General features: G+C 38.2%; 1 protein-coding gene across 3 annotated transcripts in view; it reads right to left on the bottom strand.

Moving 5' to 3' along the window:
* Positions 1–6019: 6019 nt before the first annotated feature.
* Positions 6020–20810, bottom strand: part of CBX5 (chromobox homolog 5) — a 30800-nt gene continuing 16009 nt past the window's right edge. The window contains exons 1-5 of one of the 3 annotated variants that reach the window (XM_006869933.1): positions 19398–19423; positions 17416–17594; positions 11032–11218; positions 8037–8137; positions 6020–6301 (exon numbers count right to left, since the gene is read on the bottom strand). In XM_006869933.1, the coding sequence (XP_006869995.1) occupies positions 6151–6301; positions 8037–8137; positions 11032–11218; positions 17416–17552 (576 nt within the window). In that variant the 5' untranslated portion in view covers positions 17553–17594; positions 19398–19423 and the 3' untranslated portion in view covers positions 6020–6150. Of the gene's footprint in view, positions 6302–8036; positions 8138–11031; positions 11219–17415; positions 17595–19156; positions 19242–19397; positions 19424–20810 lie in introns of those variants that run through there. The other 2 variants (XM_006869934.1, XM_006869932.1) reach the window with 2 other exon arrangements.

Raw genomic sequence — 20810 nt, 5'->3', positions numbered from 1 at the left:
GGGAGAAAGGTCAGTAGTAGCAGTGACGGCAGCAACAACGCTCTCTCCAGGTTAAGTGAGTGGCTAGAATCCTAGTGTCACCAAGCACCCTCCTGCCGCTGCACATTCAGGGGGCAGAGTCTCTTCCCTTTCTGCTTCAACTCAATGTCAGTAGTTACGTCTTCAAACTCAGCTAAAGATTAAGGATATGAATGATGAATCCTGTTTGTCTATCGGAGATGGAGGGGTTGAGTGTAACTAGCCAGACTTGTCATATTCTTTCCTCCTTCCAGAGACATTACTTTACAGCAAAAGAAAAACAACTGTCTTACCCCCCACCCCACCCCACCCCACCCCCACTTTAGATTTATTTTGGATTCTGGTGAGAATCAAGTCCCTTATCCTGAAACTAGGGTGGAAGGGCAATTAAACATTCAGCCCTGGTTCAGAATCAAATACTCACTTGAGTCATGATTGTTCTGACATAACTGAACTACTATCTTTTCAGACCTTTTCAAGAAAATCAGAAACTTGTCCCCTTTCTTCCCTACTCCCCACAGCAGCCACTACTACAGGATTCTACATACAACAGAAGCTTAAAAAACAATTTATCAACAAACACAGTATGACCACCAAGGATACTCTAGTTGCAGGAAGAACCAAACATCCTATAAACTTTGACTGCTTATCACACCAAACAAGTTAAGGTGGTAAGAAAGTTCAAGACTGATGTTTAAAACGACTATGATAGTTCAGGTTCCGTCTGTTTGGAGGGAGGAAGCAAAATTCCTTAAAAAGTGTGATGAATCGGACACTTGGGCCTGAATCAATGCTTAGGGTCATGCCTGCCAATCCCAGGGGACATCACAAAAGAAAAAAAAAGAGAGAGAGAATGACAAGATAAAAAGTTCATTGGATTCAATTTGGCCTAATTTCTTGATAATAGTTTCCTATTAGATTTTCCGATTAATACTGATGGCTCTTACCTAGCCTGTGATAATTAGGTTTTGATCTATTGTGACATTAATGATCACAATCAGTTGACTTTGAAATAGTCTTAATTAATGGCTCTTTCCTCACAGGCTGCCTCCAGTGCAGCTTCTTTCAATGATTGTCACCTCCCCCACCATCCGGTTTTAACTCCTTCTCTTACTGACCTCAAAGTGGACGATCACTTTCTTTCCATATACCAAGATTTTAAGTTATTTAAAAATATTTCTCTGGCAGGGGATCAAGGTGAGATGATGTTAGTGAAAAGAGGATCAGGATGATGAGGCAAGAGAACATGCTATCACTGAGCAGGAAAAATTCCATCTTAGAAAGCATCCAAAGTCAAGCATGATGTTAAAATGGCAATGGCAAGAAGTTGGAGCCAATTTTTAAAATGACAAGATGAGGTAGATTAAAATTCAAGAAATTCAGCACAAGCAAAAAGAAGTAAGAATTTTATATTTTTGTTTTTATGAAGCTACCCAAAGAACCTTTATACTTTATTCCAGAACAGTTCATCTAACTCCTGAGAATTCTGACTTCCAAAGCTAGTCAATATTCAATTATTCAGGCAGAGATTAAGTCGCTTTTCTGTGGTCAGATGGGTCAGAATTGAGGAGTTTTTTAAGGTCAGACTATTTCAAACAGGGAATGGCCCCACCCTAGACCTACTGAATCAAACACCAGGGTGTGTGTACTTCTGGGCAAGGATTCTACATAATTGATAAAAAGTCCTGCTTAGAATACAATGCACAGAATAAATGTCAGGCATTAACAGATGTGCCCTAAGTCTTCAATTTAACAAATCTTGTCACTGTAAAGTATGTCCCAGTTTTAGGCTAAAAGCCAGCCTCATTCATGTTAATTTATCCAAAAGAGATGATAAGTTGGGGGAAAAAAAAGGGTGTGAGCAACTGATTAAATGTTCATGAGGAACAAATGCTACAGAACCACAAAAATGTTAACACATAACTGGATCTCTAAGTCAATACTTTCCACAAGCAAGGATTAACTATACTATTAACTACTTTGGTAAAGAGCCTAAAAAAGGGACAGAAATAAGGGGTTCCCAAGCCCCCCTAAATCTTTTGTTGCTTCCTTAGTAGTAACAGCATTTCTAACTATCTCTTAGCTATCTTTATTTTCTGGAATAAAATAAACCCTTGTTCTGGTTTATGACCAGTTCAGTTCATCCAAGGTCTTAAGTCTCCTTCTATATATGAAACAATTAACATTGCCCTCCTTCCTACCTATTCTAGTCACAAACTATACTACCAGTCGGCTCTCTTATCAGAAATGCAAACCCATTTATAGCACCTATTACACCAAACTATTATTAGTCAATTCATCCTCACCTAGTATAAAAATGCTTTGTGGGGAAGGGAAGACTTTGTACCCCCAGGGCCAAAATACACTTGTTGAATGAAATGAATTTGATGTAGGCTAAAGTGGATAGAATATGGACAGTTAAAATGCAAATCTACCACAATTGGGGGATGGGATGAAGCAGAATGTGCCCAATTCAGAGCATAGATTCTTGGGTATAAGTTTGATTATCTACTTCTGAAAATACAATTTTTGTGAGGCAAGCATGAAACTAGAACACTCTGGGTATGGATCTTTCCTTTTGCTGCCATGCTATAGTTATATCCTAGTGGTACGATCAAAAGGAATAGATGACAGCACTTCAAGGCTTCCTCTAAAAAATCTAAACCAAGAAGATGGGGTCCTGGATGTAAAATGTTTTTCCTTTTATCTGATTTGAATGAAACAATTTGTGCTTTTTAAATCTAATCATCTAACCCTTACTAGAGTTCTGTCATTGCAAAGCAGCATTTTAGGCATTCAACTTCCAACCCTAAAGGGCAGAGATAATCACCCCCTACTCCAAACACAGTTCCTTCTGACCTCTTATTGTACACCCTTAAATGAGCTGGGTCAAACCAATACAATAAGGTAAAAACTCCCCCAAACCTGTCCCAGGGTCCTATATAACGTGGCCTGAATAGACAGAAAATGGACTGTAGGGTGGCTATCAAACAGGAATCAAAATGGTTAATATAATGTATCTGTCCAAGCTATGGAAACAGGACCAGTCCTTCAACAACAAAAAGCAGAAAGTAGATATGTCTGAGCAACAGCCAAAGATCATCTAGACTTCTCAGTGTTAAGGACCAAAGAGCCAAATGCTCCCTAGAACAGACACAAACTGGACTGCTGTTTGAAGGGGAAAAAAACAAACACTTCCTACAGATTTAAAAAGGACACATGCATCCAGGAGACTTTCCCAACAGCTCATTGTAACATGCATTATCTGCCTAGCCCAGGAATCAGAAAAGCTGCTCAAACTGACCTTGGTAAATTCTGCTTGGCAAACCTTATCCACTATCTGTGGAAAGGGAGATCATTTAATGCTGGTTACTAGAAGAAATTCAGCATTACAATCATGTTTAAAAGATGACTAAATAGGAAAAAACACTTTAAGTACCTAAGACTGTAGTAGTCCATAGCTACTAACTCTTAGGTATGAAAACAGATTTCTATTTGAGGCTTCGATTCTCCAAGGGCCAGAGCAGCTCCTCAAATGCCAGAGGCATAGGCAGGCATCCATCTGGTTTCCTTTGTGAAATCAATATTGGTCTCTGGCTCACTATATTTCTAACGACCCAGCTAGGAGTAGATATGGAGAGAACAAAGGTTGTTTTGGAACCAGTCAGTACAAGACTATGATTCAATAAACTGAGGACAGGAAAATGATGGAGAGAAAGAGTAAGGGATCAAAGGGGGGATGAGTAGATGATGAAACTGGATTATTCTGTTAAAAGAAAATCAGGTTTTGATGAATGTCTTAAGCATTATTTATAGCCATGGCTATCATATGCCCTAGGTTTCTCAGGACCAATCACAGTACCAAATATTGCTGTTAGAATTTTGTTGTTAAAAATATGCCCACTGCTACTGGGAGGTACACACTGACTACATGGATAGACTGCCATTTTCTCCAGCTGCAAATCGAGACCTAGATCACACCTCCTCAGGGGCTCTGGCCTACTTTCATCTTTTTGTTGGTCTATCTTAATTAATATGCTTGGTTATCGATTGGTTAAATCTGTTTTCTGATCATCCTTTCTTTCCTTTAGATGCCCATCAGAATAAGTACTAACAACTATCAATTAGTCAGCACTTGATTTCGGCCTCTAACTCCTTTAGGAAGTCAAGGAAGATGGAGATAAAAACACTCCCACCCACCTGAGGTGTGGGTTATAAGCTCTCACCCAATCAAAGTACCATTCAAAAGGATTTTCCTAGATAACTTAAACCCAAAACTTCATTGTTCCAGTTTGTCACATCACCACAGCAACAGCTGTCTTAACTGTGCAGTATAATTTTTGACATAATTTATACAAGCATACAGAATTCAGTCAGCAGCTGAGCAGGGAAACAATGTTAACAAATGCTATGAATGGGTCTATGATTTGCATGTTATTTGGCTCATCTGTGGACTAGAGCAATTGATCCATTCTCCCATCACTCTGAATAATCCAGAAATGGTTGAACTCTCTTGGGCAGACAGCTATGTTTTAAAAATCAAAAGCAACGACAAAAACCACCTTAGTGGCTGGTGAACTCTAGAGTTAAGGCTATTTCAAGCATTTATTCTTATTTCCTCAGTTTGGGGCTGGGACAAAGATGCTCAAAACCCTGCAATATCCTTACTTTTTAGTTCTGATTCTCTAGCCCTCCTCAATTATAAAAAGAAAAGGCTAAAGAGAAGTAGGGCATTTGTTGGGCGACAAAAGCAGAAGGATATGTTACAAAAAAAAAGACAAACCCTCAATATAATGGCTGAAGGATATCAAAAATGAAGTATTTTGTAGAGAAGGGAAAAGGTTATGCCAATATACGAATGCCAGGGCCTGTCCTTTTCTGAGGTGATACTCTTACATGGAAAAGCATTTAAAAAAATAAGATACAACTAAGAGCTTGAAGGCTAAAAGAGAAGAACATTAATACTTTAGGGACTCTTGGTGGCAAATCCAGGAGTCAATAAAACAGGAAACACGACGACAAACACCATGACTATTTAAAATTGACATTGTGGCCAATGGCCCCCTCTCCAAGAAATCCCCACCAAAAATAACTGCATGAAGGGGTAACTCAGGTCCACTGAGGAGTAAGAGTCAGGTTTGAAGCCTCTTTGGTAATAGAAATGTGTGGGAGGCCACAAAAGTTGGCAGGGTTAGAGGATACCTAGCACCTCTGCGCAAGCAAGCACCAGGCAGTCACTCCAACGTACATAAATATATATGTTCCCAATAGGAGGGATGGATGGAAAAATACATATATACCATATGTGAGAATAATAGACAATTATATCCCACTCCTACCCCATCATCCTTATGTATGAGAGCTAACACTCTACAGTTAATCATCTTGCCATCTTATGGCAGACAGAGACCACCTTGCAGAAGTAGCATCAGGGATTGCTAAGAACCATGGCCAAATTTCGGGGTTAAAGAATTACCTCAACAAACTTCGCCATAAAATTTATAGTCCTCCAAAGGGCAGAGTTACTCTGAGAGGATGGGTAAGGATGAACAACAGTGGGTGGTCCAGAAGACCACACCAGGAACCCTGTATTCTCCTGGGTAGGGCTGAATGAGATTGGGAAATCCCCAACAGGTAGGCGGTTGCTTTTGGTTTTTTAAAAAGATGGGCAGCATCCTTTCCATCCACCATCTCAAAACAAAGGCCAGCTGGTCATCAACATGTTCTAAGAACCAAAGCAAGAAACCAAAACTCATCATCCTTGTAACAAAATCCCCCTATCTAAAAAAGGTGGCCAATTCTGAAAAGGTCAAGACTCTAAAGTGATTAAAAAGCTAAAACTCAACTTGAGGTCACAGGAGAGCAGAAGGAAGAGATCAGGGCAAAGGAAAAGACTGTGGGAATTACACACAGTATGTAAATGCCTGGTCTTCACAGAGACACTTAACCATGAGTCAGACCATCCGTTATGTTACAAGAGAACCAATATCAACATTTCTCCTGTGGAGCACAGTGATAAGCACATTTTTTATGTACGTGTTTAGGATAGAAGGAGGTGGGTGGAAGGGAAAAGAGGCAGGGAAGTGAATGTATTATGTACAAAGAGAAATGACAGAGACCACCCCTCCTCCTTTAGCTCTTTGCTGTTTCTTTCTCTTTGTTTTCTGCATCCTCGGGATATGCATGCCACGTCAGTCTCTCTTCATAAAATGCTATCACAATCTGTGGACATTTCACATTAGCTTCTTTTGCAAGAACCAAGTCAGCTTCATCTGTGTCTTTCCTGGAGAGACATAATACAGAGGCTTATGTCACTGTATGGGTTTCACTTACATAACTTCCTCTTCACTTTGATTTCAAGGGGAAAAGGACCCTAGACAGTTTAATATTTTCAAGGAAAATTTTAAGTAAAAGAGCTAAATTATTCACCTATGTCATTTAACTACTACATCAGACAGCAACAGGAGTCTTCAGCTGTAATTTAAAGAAAACATGGTAAGCTTGGTCAAAAAGACTGTTATATCCATTCTGCTTCCAAAATATTTATTTGTAAGCAATACACAATCAAGCCTAAAGATTGTAAGTAAGTTGGCTGATACATTTTTGGGATCATCTAGGTGAAGAGGTCCTAACCCTCCTCTCACCTTACGGACTTATAAACACTCATTTACATCCTTGGTCAGAACTGTGGATTAAAACAATAAGAAAACAGAAATGTGTATCAGTAACAGTACTTCAAAAAGGGAGTGCAAGTAAAAATGTAAAGTCTAGTCACTAAAACGACTTTGTTCTTGTTGTTATGTGCCGTGGAGTCAGTTCCAACTCATAGTGACCCTGTGCAGGGTTTCCGAGGCTGTAAAAAAAAAAAAAATTTTTTTTTTTTTGAGGCTGTAAATCTTTACGGGAGCAGAAAGCCTTATCTTTCTCCAGCGGACTTTAGAAATTACTTAATAGACTTGTTTATTCAGGTAACCCACAGGCTCCACCACTACATATAACAAAAATCTAGCAACATCTCCTTAACCATGATTCCAAATCAAGAAATCATATTTTAAACTAAAATTCTGAGATGTAGGCAAAGACAACGACCTCCTTTTTGAGAAAACTGAAATGTTTAATTCATCGAAGTATTATGGGAGAGAAGAGGGGGGAATATGCACACAGCTTAGAACAGATACTCAAATTTAGATAGTGATGGAAAAAGCTAGTTAATATGTGAATATAAACCGTAAGTACCACATTTGGCTGAGTAGGAAAAAATAGTCTCTAAAAGCCCCTTACTTCTGACAGAATAGTGACTCTCTGAGTACAGGCTTCAGGGTAATTTACCAGCAGCATTTCGATCAGATAAAACATAACCTTCTGATTATATAATTTTTAAGGTAATTAGCTTCCTTAGTGGCGGTGTAACCTGAGCCCTCTCTCTATATAGAGACCAAATTTAAACCAAAACCCAGAACACTTGGAAACAGAGAGGTAGTCATGGCCACACAATTAATTACCCTGTCTTTAAAAACCATACTGAGGGAAAGGATTACACTTTCTTCTAAGAGCCATTCTTTATGCCGGATGAAATAACATGTGCTTTAGTCAGTATTAACATTAATGCTTTTTACTGAGATTATTTTTATCTTTTAAACACTATTCAGTGGTCTTGGCATCCAGTGTCAGCAGAAAGTCTCATCCAACTCCTGTACCATGGCCATAAGCTTATGGTCTGATGGTAAATGATTCAGAACAGTGTAAACAAATGGTTAGATCATGTTTACAGCTTTCCTATTTAAATTCTACCTTTTCCTGGTAAGTAAGCTACTGTAATATAATTTGACTTAAGACTTTAAATTCATTCTGAACCGTAATTCCCATTTAATACCGAAGGCTGATATTGGCCAAGGATCCTTGAGAATCAACATTCTTAGTTTGGGAATTCTCGAGTCTTATCACCCATTCTTTCATATAAACTCAAGCCCCTGGCAAAGAAACAGAGCATTGTGAAGTGAGGCCCCAATATCTCTCACCATTTCATTAGGAACATTAAATCGCCACAGGAATCTGTCGCCCCAATGATCTTTTCTGGCTCCAGTCCTCTTTCAAAGCCCCGAGCGATATCATTGCTCTGCTATAAATAGAAGATGAAGAAAGGTTATGGCTTAGATGAAAGTGCAAAAAAACCTCCCGATTTCTCAATTCAGCAAAACACAACCTAGGTTAAGACCATCTGACACCATTTTGGTCACCAATTTAGAAAAATTCTGAGAATGCAAGAAACAAGTACAACATTGGGTCAGCCAGTGACAGTGATGCAAAGAAAGAGATTTCCTCAGTAAGAAATGACTGATCTTCCATGTACTCCTTACTCCTTCAAAGGAGTAAGAGTGACCCCTAAAAAAATGTTAATATCCCTTAAAATAGGCTTTAGTCATCATCCAGGAATTGATCTAATTTCACCTTGAATTGCCTTAAAATTGTAAACATTTTAGCTTATAACAGGATAAACAAGTCCATGTTTCCTCCTTTTTCATTTCATAAACTTCAAATGCACCAGTATTTTTTTTAGAATTCTGGGTGACCTTGAAAACACTGACCAATATTTTAAAATACTGTTCACCCAGTCATCTAGACTAATGAAAGGAAAAAGGTAAGAATGATTCAAAGTAACAGTATAAAATAGTAAACTTCAGAGATCAGATATGCCAAATTCCATGCACTTCACTAGGGAAAATTCAGACCTGACCTGTGCTCATCCCCTCCCAAAGTGGGTGAACTGCTAGACTACAAGGCAGAACTCGGCAGTGATTAAAACAAAAACAAGCTGATAATTCACTAAAGTTACTAGACAACAAATAGCACAGGCTCATCTATGTGTAAAAGCACTGGTGAGGACAAGATAGTAAGATGTTATACAAATTGGTACTTTTAAAAATGCTACTACTGAAGATAATGCAAACTTATCTAGTGGCAAAACAGAAAAAGATTTAGAAAGATAGCCCAAATGAACTAAATATCTGGTATCTGACTTTCATAATAAAGTCTCTTTGATCTAATATTCACTTTTCTTTTTTTCCGAGAAAGACAGCATTCAGGGTCCAGGTGGTCCCCAAAGATTCACCAGAGCTCACATTGTGAAGGAAATTCCATGTATGGATCAAGGGGAGATACTGACTCTTAAAAACATAGCCTCTTTTGGGGGTGCTTAAGGGGAAGAAGTTCCCAGATGTGCACACAGCTGCTCACAGCTGGAATGCTGGCGCTTGGACTGAGTCGTAAATCATAGCTGGCAGCTGAAAACAGTTTGCCACATAGGGAGGAAAAGGAGGGGGAATGAAAGAAAAATGTTCAAGCTGCTGAAAAGGAGTCGAGGCGAGGAAAATGCTAAAATCATCACACAGGCAGTAATCTTAAATCAAGCATAATGCCGACTAACAAATTTCTTCTGCAGTGGTCTAAAGAAAGAAACATAATCCCCTCCTGTACCTTTAAAACATACAATCACCTATCTTCCCAGCTGCCTACCTGACTGCCGCCAGCACTATTGAGAATGCTGCCAAGGGCCCCAGATGAACATTATGATGTAAGAGATGTGTGGGGGTTGTTTCAAGGTCGGCAGCATTGAAACCTGGTCTAGGAACAAAACTCCCTGCCCTGGCCAATGCCACTAACTAGATTGCTCCATCTTAAAAGGACAGACAGTCTTAGCTGAGAAAAATATAACTATATGCCACAAATGGTTAGTAAGGAGCTTGTGCTGTGTTGTTTTTGCTTTGCTTAGCTAGAAAATTAATCAGAGGACATTTAAAAAAAGCAAAAATGAGGTAATGAACCAAGTTCTTGCTCTTTAAAGAAAGGCATTCTACAATCCTTTATTAATATAGCATATCATGATATACAGAGCTCACCAAAATAGGCCAGTTTCTGATACATTGTTATTGTTAAAGTGCTGTCGGGTCCATTCCGACTCATAGTAACCGAATACAGGGGTTCTGGGGGTCCTGGTGTGGCACCACAGCATAAGCACTCTGCCTTGAGGTCTGTTTGAACCACAAGGTTGGCAGTTCACACTTACCAGCCACTCATCGGAAACCCTATACAGGGTCGCTGTGAGTCTGAACAGATTCCATGGCACTTAACAACAACAATCAGGGTTCCAAGAAGCAGCTGGTGGGTTTGAACCATAGACCTTGCAGTTAGTGGTCCAGTGCTTGTCCTATAACACCATACCAGGACTTAAGTTTTAGATATAAGGTTGTGAAAATGAAATCCATCAGGGAAACAAATGACACAAACCCATAGTGCACTTTCACTTGAAGCCTACAAGCCTTCACTCTCATTTCAATTATTTTTTAGAAGACTGGTCTTTCATTTCTCCCCAAGGGAGACCAGGAATCACATGTTTAAACCTTTATAAAGGCAATCCTGGCAATCCAACAGGAAAAATATGGGAAAACTACTCAAAAACTGAAAATCAGAAGCAAAGCAATGGCATCAAACAAAAATTTCATAAACATATTAAACAAACTGAACAATTACAAACAAACGGAAAATAAAATTTCTTATTAAAAGTATGTAGAAATAGGATCAAAATGACTATATATGTCACTGAACTGTATATATTTAAATTATTAACTGTTAGAAAAATTCAATAAAAAAGAGAGCAATAACTTGTCTTTGGAATAAAAGAAAAGACGAAGCAAAGTGGTCAACATTTCAAAGCCGTTTTCTATCCTTCAAAAATTCATCAAAGACCTTCATACACTAAAAACACTAAGTCTTCCATTTATGGAGAAGGCAGAGAATAGTTCAACATTTTACAGAAATTTAATTTTTCCATGTGAATACAATTCACTGGACATAAATTACACTCGTCACTTAGCCAGGAGGGGGCACTATAATCAATACACTTCCCAGGAAACTGTTCCAAAGATTTTCTTGTAGAACTAACCAAAATAGGGCTTTTTTATTTTTTACCCAGCAGAATAATTTATGGGAAAACAAAAACAAGGAAAGGAAGCTTACCTCTCTCTTTTTTTTGGATTTGATATCATCAGTACTGTTTGAGAAATTGGATTTCCTCTTGTTACTTTCTGACTTCTCCCTGGGTTTGTTATTTTCACCCTCCTTCATCTTCTTATATTTTTTCATAAACTCAGAAATTAGCTCAGGGCAATCAAGGTTTTTTTCAGGCTCCCAAGTATTGTGCTCCCTAGACAAGAAGAATACAGAAGAATGGAGGGGGGGAAATCCAATGCCTTATTCAAAACAAAATGACATGCAGACACAAAAAGCAAAGAAAACTATAAGCTTAAAGGAAAAAACATTTTATCCTAAGAATGTATCCAAAAGAAACGGAAGCATATGCCCACACAAAAACATGTATAAACATTGTTTATAGCTGCACTCTTAATTGCCCAAACCAGGAAACAATTTGAGCTAAACAAAATGTGGTATATTCATACAGTGGAATACTTGTTATGTACCATGGAGTTGGTTCCGACTCATAGCGAGGACCCTGTACAGGGTTTCCGAGGCTGTAAATCTTTACGAGAGCAGAAAGCCTCATCTTTCTCCCGCAGAACAGCTGGTAGTTTCAAACTGCTGACCTTAAGGTTCGCAGCCCGATTCGTAACCACTACGTTATTACCAGAGCTCCTTCAGTGAAATACTATTCAGCAATAAAAAGGAACTACTGAACTGTGCAACATTGAAAAATCTCAAAAACAAGAAACCAGATGCAAAACACTATATATTATTGTCTGATTCCATTTATATGAAACGTGAAATGTAAAAAAAAAAAATTTTTTTTTTTTAAGAGAAACAAAGTACATCAGTGGTCTCTTGGGGGCTGAGGGTAGAAGTTGGAATTAATTGCAAATGGGCTCAATGGAGTTTTAAAAGGGGAAAGTTTTAGAAACAGCAGGAGAACTGATGTATTTGAATTACATTGTTGGCAAAGAGTAATGAACTGCCAGAACAAACTAGTCTCTCCTGGAAGAAACAGAAGAATGCTCATTAGAAGTGAGATGACCAGACTTTATCTCATATACTGTGGAAGAATGTTATCAGGAAGAAGAAGGACATCATGCTTAGTAGAGTGTCAGTGAAAAAGAAGACCCTCAAAGAGATGAAATGACAGAGTTGTGACTACAACAATGGGCTCCAATACAGTAACGACTGAGGATGGCACAGAAGCAGGCCATGCTTGGCTTGATTGTGCGTGGGCTCTTTGAGTCAGAACAGACTCCATATACCTAAGAACAATGGAAATGGACCAAAAACTGAGTGATGGTGATGGTTGCATAGCTCTATAAATACTCTAATAATCACAGAATTTGTATATTTTCAATGTAAAAAAAAAAAAAAAAAAGTGGATGAATTTTATAGCATCCAATACCTCAATAAAAAGGCTTAAAATATTAAAAATTCTGTTTCTAAGTGGCATCAAATGATTTCATGTATTTAACTATGTTGTTCCTGTTAAGTGTCATCAAGTCAGTTCCAATTCATAGCAACCCAGTACTGGGTTTCCAAGAAGCAGCTGGTGGATTTGAACCACTAACCTTGTGGTTCAAGTCAAACTTGCAGTCTAGTGCTTTATCCTACATGGCCATACCAGAACTCCTATTTAATTATGTATGTATGAAATTATGCAACTCTTGAAAGCAGGACAACCTAATATATCATGTAATCCCACTTTACATTGTGTTCCATGTTACTTATATTTTGAAGAAATGCCAACAAACTACTGAAGAACTAGAAACAGTTATTTTAAAAGGATTTAAATCAGTAGAATATGAACAAACAATAAGACTTTTATAAGTGAAATTTGAGGTGCATTAATTCAAATGCTCTAGACTTAAGTATACTGTCCTACACAGACAAAATAGATTTTCAGATTAAGCAAAAATAGTCCCAACTAAATAACGTGATCTAATTGAATTTAGACTATCCTATCATGAAGAAAATAAATATAGTTGGTATCCTCAAAGTTGTTCTGTGTTACTGACATCGATTTTGGCAACCCAATCCTCCAACTGCATCATTGGCTTATAAAATTCAAAGCAAGAAATGAGTTTATGGGGTGGGTGTGGGGAACTAGACCAGGCAGGTATCCTCTTCACCCTAGTCAGTGGTAACGGTTCTCCTGGTTATATAGTAAGAATGAATTTACATCAATATGCATCCATAAATGTATCATCTGTTGTTAAGTGCTTGAGTCTGTTCAGGTTCTGATTCATAGCGACGCTGTGTAGCGTTCTGAGGGCCGACCTTGCAATTTACACCAACCTAGAAGTTGAGTGCTTATCCTATGGAGCCACACCAGGATCACAGGAGCTAATTACACAATCCCTCAACTAACTTGGGAATGTTTAAAAAACACATATGCTACCATTTCATATATTTTGCTTTTAAAATAAGGTATCTGTGGCACTGTAAGATCACTGGGTTGCTAACCACAAAACTGGTGGTTCAAACATACCAGCCACTCCCTGAAAACCCTGTACAAGGTCACTATGTCAACAACAAACCTTTAGGTGGAAATGCATGCCAAAACAACCAGATTATTCACTCTACCTAAACATCTTTCTACAAACGGAGCTTTAGAATGAGGCAAAATGTACTTCTAAATCATCTGGGCTAAGACTCGAAAAGGCCTGTCTCTGGTATCTCTACTCTCAGCAGAAAACCATTACTCACAAAGTAACTTTACCTAAAATTTAAATTCAGTTTTTCTATTAAGGGTGATGGGACAACTAGGAAACTGATTGATGGTTGAACCACATAATAGAGATAAATAATGTCAGTGAATTATGCCTGTGAAAAGGCTGAAATTTTATGTGTTATTACACATATGACTGAGTTTCAAAAAGTTCATGGAAAATGGAATTAAAGGATAACAGAATTTTTCCATGAACTTTGTCAAGCCCACTCATCTGTATACATATATACACACACAAGTATATCATGATTAATTTTTTAAAAATCACAAACGATGCAGTTTACTATCTAGAGAAAATGAAGACCAGAATTAGGAAGAATCTCTTTGATGACACGATAAGCTAGCCATTTTCCTACCATTTTGGTACTGTTGTTTCGAGTTCAACCAATTTTCACCCAAAACAAAACAAAAACCACAGTTGTGGTATAATGTAAAAATAACCTGGGCTTTAGGGCCAAAGAAATCTGACACTGGTTCCTTGTCCTAGCCTTTAGTAGTTATATGATCTTTTTCAAACTCAATTCATTGCTACAGTAAGTTGTCACAGCACTCCCCTTTAGAAATATGGAGGGCACTTTCTGATTGTTGGAGTGACTGGTGAAAAGTCTTAACCACATTTAGGGCCCCAGAGCTAGAGATGCTAAGCATTCCAATGCATGAATTATACCACCTAAAATGCCAACAAGTGCTCTAGATGAGAAATCCTGATTCATGTAATAAAGCAATTTTCATTATGGTACTGACTCATACCATTATCCAAAGGTGTTGTCAAACATTGAATCTTTTATTATACAAAGGTGCTTCAAAAAGGTGACGGAAAAAGTCCATTATCTTCGAATTCCTTTTTCCACAATCTTTTCGAAGACCCCTCATATTTAGGTCCTAATGTGCCTTCAAGTTGGTTCCTACTCATAGTGATCCTATATACAGGGTTTCTAAGGAATGGCTGGTGGGTTTGAACTGTTGATCTTGCAGTTAGAGGTCTAGAACTGAGATATACTATAAAATATATATTAAAGAGTTGCATGAAAAAATAATGTAAAAATATCGCAAATTTTGGTACTGATAAGTGTTGAAATATTTTTACATATTGTATTAAATGAAATATTAAAACTAATTTCACCTTTCCTGAATGTGACCACTAGAAAATTTTAGGTTATGTATGTGGCTTCAAAAAGTTTGTGAAAAAATTCCATTATCTTCCAATTCCATTTCTGAAGCCCACTCATATTTCTATGAGATAGTACTTTAGGAACCTATACCACTTTTTATCAGTTTACAGGGGCTCTTCATTTTTCATTATTAGGCATTTAGGAAAATAATTAACCAGAAATTGAGCCAGAATACGTAATGATTGTGTATAATCTATTTCTTCTATGCTTCTGTATGTGTTTAGTTCTATTTGTTCAAAAGGAGAAAATAATTTAGTTTTTCAGCATAGAACAGTTACTGGCAAAAATTCTAATCAACAATTCATTATCACTCTTATGGCTCAATGATTTAAAAAGAGGGTTTTTAAAGCCTTGAAAAAAACAGATGGACAAGGAAAATATACTAATAGTAACACAAACCAACATCAGTTGTAGCACTATCCAGAGTAGCTGTTGAAATAACCCAAATGTGCAACAGAGGAACCAATAAACAAAATGTGGTTCTTACATGCAATAGAATATTATGCAAGCATAAAGAGAAATGCTACAACATAGATGAACCTGAAAAACATCATGTTAAACTATTCACAATAGTAAAAAGGTGGAGACAGCCTAAATGACCATCAATGGAAGAGTGAATAAACATAGTTTGGTACACACACACAATGGAATACTATGCAACATTGAAGAGTACCAATGAATGTATAAAGCATTTCTTAACATGGATGAACCTGGAGGACATTATGCTGACTGAAATAAGTCAATCATAAAAGGACAAACACTGTATGACACCACTATTATAAAAACTCAAGAAAAGGTTTTCATACTAAAAGAAACATTCTTTGATGGTTACCAGGGGTGGGAGGGCAGGGAGATTATTCACTGGCTAGAGAGTAGACACATGTTAACTTGGGCGACAGGGAGGGCAATATATAAGATGAGAGGGAGGCTGGCAGATGATGAAGACAAGTGAAGAAGACACACTTGGAAGGGTAATGCAAGGGCTAACAGGAAAAGAGGTAAATAACCTTGGAACAAGTGTTCTTTATGTAGCTACGTGGAGAGAGACATAGGTTGAATGGGTATGGAGGAAGAGTGGGATATATAAATGTTTACACATCTCACAAATATATAGGAACTTAAAAGTAGGTATTTGAATGAAAGAAAAAAAGAAAAAAAGAAAAGCTATTTGTACATGGGTAACCGCAGGGAAGTAGAACGAGAACTATTGTTATACGGAGGGGTATTGCAATCATTAAGATGAAATAACGTGTGATTTGTTAACGTAAAACTGATGATCTTGTCTGTAAACTTTCACTCAATTCACAACAAAATAAAAAAATCTTATGACGGTAGCTACAAAAGGTCAAATATTATATGATTCTACTTACATGAAATATCTAGCATAGGCAAGTTTATACAGACCTAAGTGGTTTGGCACTGTAGGATAAACACTGGATTGTTAACTGAGAGGACAGCAGTTGAAACCCACCAGTCACTCCTCAGAAACCCTATATAGGATTGCTATGAATTAGACCAGACTTGCACTTAACAAGTGACTACCAAGGGTGGGTGGGAGTAAGATGAAAAGGGAGGCTTCACTGTTTAGGAGATGCTGAGTTTGTTACAAGGTGATGGAAAATTCTGGAAACAGACTATTGTGATGATTACACAACATGATGAACAAAATTAATGGCACTGGACTATGCATATGAAGAATGTTAAAATGACAAAGGTATTGTTACATACTGGTTATTTACCACACACACACACACATATAAAAGCAGTTTTATCATACATACACACATATTACCAAGCAGTTTTTTAGTTTAGAAAGTCTAAAAAAACCCAAAACCTCCACAATAAAAAATGAACAAAAACAAGTTTAAAATAATAGGAGAAACTAAGAGCTCTGAGTATTCATTGTAAATTTCTTTTGCTTTGGTCCTATGTTTGAAAAAATTCAAAATAAAATGTTAGGGCAGGGCGCAGGGGAAGGGGGGGGAAATATGACCTCAGATTTAAATTTCTCCTTAAGATGGGCACTTCATTCTGCAACACTACTGAGATCTAAGGATCACTCTGGAGAGCTATGAGGAACTGACTTTTTTTTTTAACTTTATTTATACATTCTAGCTTAGTTGGATCCAAAAGAACAGTAACATTAAAGTTTATATTTACACTGAATTTATCATGTCAGGATCTGTATATTTATCCTACAGCCTTATGGAGTAAGTACTGATCCCTATCCCTACTTTGTAGAGGAGGAAAGAAGATTAAGTAACTTTGCCACGGTAACCCAGCTTGAAATCCTAAGTGTGAAGCAAGAATCTGGACCCAGGAAACCTGTGTTCTTAACCATATAATACCTCTCAAAAGTAGTATCAATAGATTGGCTCCACTTGAGGGAAGACTTTATTTACTGCTGTTTCTTTTGAATCAAGAAAGGAGAAAGATGGCCGTGGTTCAATGGGAAGTAAGCCAAACGTGTCTACCCCTAAAGAGTCCTAAAGCCTGAGAGGCAGTACTTACTCAGAAAAGCCTTTCCACTTCAGTAGGTATTCCACTTGCCCCTTAACTACACGCCTATCTAGCACCTTCTCCACAACGTACTCTTCCTCATCCTCTGAAGAAGAACTGTCAGCTGTCCGCTTGGTTTTCTTTCCCATGTCTCACACTGTTCCACCTGAAGAACTAAGGCCACCGGGTTCCTGCAAATGGGAAAAACATGATTAAAATTTATGAGAGGAGTTAAAACTTTGACTCTTCTTGATGGGATGTTAAGGGATAGACCACAAAATTGTCATGTAGCCTTCTCTTGGGTACTGGAGTATTCTACAGATGAGTCTAAAAAATTCAATTTAAAAATTGGGTCAAGTCCCACTTTCCCACCCACAACTTTCCCTTCAGTTAAAAAGACCAAAATGAATTGCCGTAATTGTCTAACTCCTATAATTTCATATTTTAAAAAACAAGTTGTGTGGCATGTTACTCCTGGCTACTTTTGTAACTATTTTATAAGCCAAGAACTCAAAGAGAATTGTGGACAACCTTCAATTAAAGGAACTGTAATAGAATTACAAATCTTTCCTGCAAGGTAAATAAGGTTCTTTTTAAAAATGAAAAAGAAACAAACTCCAGAATATAACTTTTCTGCTTTGAGCATTTTGACCAGTCTCATAGTAGCACTTAAAAAAAAAGAAAGCCTGCTCAGGCATCTTTCACCACATTTTCAGTGACTCGGTACATTTCCCTTAAACAAATTGTGCTTGTCCCTTCTTAGAGCATCCATCAGCTCCCAAAAGCAAGGCTGACATCTCAAACACACTAAACCTCCTTTTAGCAAGCTCATTGGGAAGAGAGGAGGGGGTGAAGCAGGAAGGAGTAAAAAAATTTTAGTCTTAAAATTCAAAATTAGTCACTTGACTGTTAAGTTAATTCCCAAGGCTCAACTAACCCAAACAGTTACGGAGGTACCGCTCCTCTTTTCAAGTGAAGCTGACTGGGCCAAGGGAAGAAGAGGAAGAAAAAGAAGTCTGGCCTCAAACTCAGCATCAACAAGAAGTCTCCAAACACAGAGGAGCCATTCATAGGCCCAAGGAAAGCTGAAGCAAGGCAACACAAATGGAAATTGAGTTAAACTCAGAAATATGCACACCAGGGGGTACTCAACCAAGAATCTAGTTTTTAAAAATTACCATGCTGTTGTGACCATAATCATTTTTAAGAATTCTTCCTTAACCATGTTAAATGGTGCCTACAGTCTGGATTACAGAATAGCAGGAATTGTTTTCTTAGCTGAACTCCATTTTTATTTTGCAGTCATCTTTAAAGATGTTTTTTTTTTTTCAGCACTCCCTAAAATATTTCCATCCTGACAAGAGCAACCCAAGAATAGTGAGAGCAACTACCAAGCTTAAAATTCTGTTCAAATCATATTCAATTTACGTCAAATTTATAAAATGATTCCTCCCCCAAATTAGAGCTGTTAACTGTATCTCCAAAACTTATTAGCAATATCCAAAAATCTGCCTGTGCCCATTTTACTGTCCTGTAATTAAGCTATTTTCATTAAAATACTTTATTTGGAAGAGGGGCTAAGGAACAATGTAGAAAGGCGGTTTTAAAATAATTTCTTCATGAATTTAAACAAGAAAATAAGCTTCAAGACAATACATATGACTTGGTTTATTTGAAATAAAAACAGCCTCCAACCTCACCAGACAGGAAATGGCATATTTCAGGGAGAGTACCCACCCCCACCCCCACTCACCTTGGAATTTCCGGGAGCTGATCAGTTTAGGTCAGAGCGCTAGGGTTAAAACCAGCCCCATGTTAGATGCATGCAGTTAAGCATTGTGGCTATGGCCTCTCCTGCCTCACTAGGAAAAACAAGGATTTACATATGTGTTCTTCAGTTTGAGGGAGGCAAGAAAAAAATCTCCCTTTATACCTTCATGCAGAAGAGGATCCCCAAAGGTAGAAGATGAATGGGGGTTCCCTCCTTTACCTACCGGATCGCCCCAGTTCTTTCTCTCCCTCTGGGCTAACAGGAGGGGCCTTCCCCTCCCAGGTCTGGGGCTTGGCGGGCTGGCAGCTCCCCCGCCCCCACCCAGCTGCCTGGGCGCCACTGCGCAGCTGTCCCAGTCCGTTGCCACGGCAACTGGCAGCAGTACTAGTCTAAGGGGGGGAGAGGCAAACGGAAAAGTTAAAAGGCTTAACTTTCCTTTTCAGTAAAGACTGGGTGGAGAAATTGGAAGGTACCTTCCTTGGCCTCAGAGCGAAGGCATGCAGGGCTCAAGGGAATTGCTTCTTGGGTTTAAAATACGATACCAGGGCTTATTTCTCCAAGAGCACTGGGAACTGATCAATAGCATTTTAAAATCATCCAACAGGATTATGGCTCAACTGGAAGGGGGAGGGGAAAGACTAGGTCTTTCTCTAGAAGGATCAGTACAAACCACAACCACACACCCCCAATACGGCCGACCAGAAACACTTTGGACAAGGGCTTTTGTACCATCTGTCACCGAACAGTTCATTAAAACTGCTTGGGGGAAAAAAATAACAAGAAAAAGGGGGGGGGGTGAGATAACCAAATGATACAACTTTCCTTCTATGAAGGATTACTAGATACAAAAACAGAATCCAGACATTTGAAACACTACCAAACACATTTTTCAACTGAAACTGTAAGGGGAAAACAAAAAAAGAAATCAACACATTGTTTAAAAAAAAAAAAAGAGAGGGAGTTGTTTAGCCTTCTCATTAGTTGTCTTTGTAATGTTATCAAACAGATTTGTTAATAATTATTACCTACCCATTATTAAGGAGCTCTAGTAGCATAGTGGTTACGAAACTACCAGCTGCTCTGCGGGAGAAAGATGAGGCTTTCTGCTCCCGTTAAGATTTACAGCCTCGGAAACCCTGTACAGAGTCGCTATGAGTGGAAACCGATTCCACTGTACTGACAACAATAAATGTACTGTTGTGGGACTCCTGGTGTAGTGTTAGAGGATCAACCCTGGAGTGTGAACCACAGAGTCAGTGGTTCAAACCCACCAACTGCTCCTTGGAAAACCTGTACAGGGTTCCCTATAAGCCAGAATCAACTTATTAGCACACATTTTAGAGTGTTCCCTAAACCTGCTCTGCTTAATAGTTTTTAGTCAGAAGTTGCTGTTATAGAAGCAAAATGAATAATCAAAAGCAAAGAAGCCAACTGATGAAAAGGGGGAAATGATTAGTCTGGCAGTCAAAAAGAAAAAAATCAGTAATAGGGGATTTCCTCAAATTTGAATGATCTATCAAGAAAATAGCCTCTGAAACCCTGTACAGGGTTGCTATGAGCTGGAACTGACTCAATGGCATATAACAACAACATCAAGAAAATGGGACTCCTGGTGTGGCGCTGTAGAATCAGCACT

This window comes from Chrysochloris asiatica, unplaced genomic scaffold (genome assembly GCF_000296735.1).
Source record: "Chrysochloris asiatica unplaced genomic scaffold, ChrAsi1.0 scaffold00138, whole genome shotgun sequence".
Taxonomy (NCBI): Eukaryota; Metazoa; Chordata; class Mammalia; order Afrosoricida; family Chrysochloridae; genus Chrysochloris; species Chrysochloris asiatica.
This window is presented reverse-complemented; position numbering and strand designations above follow the sequence as displayed.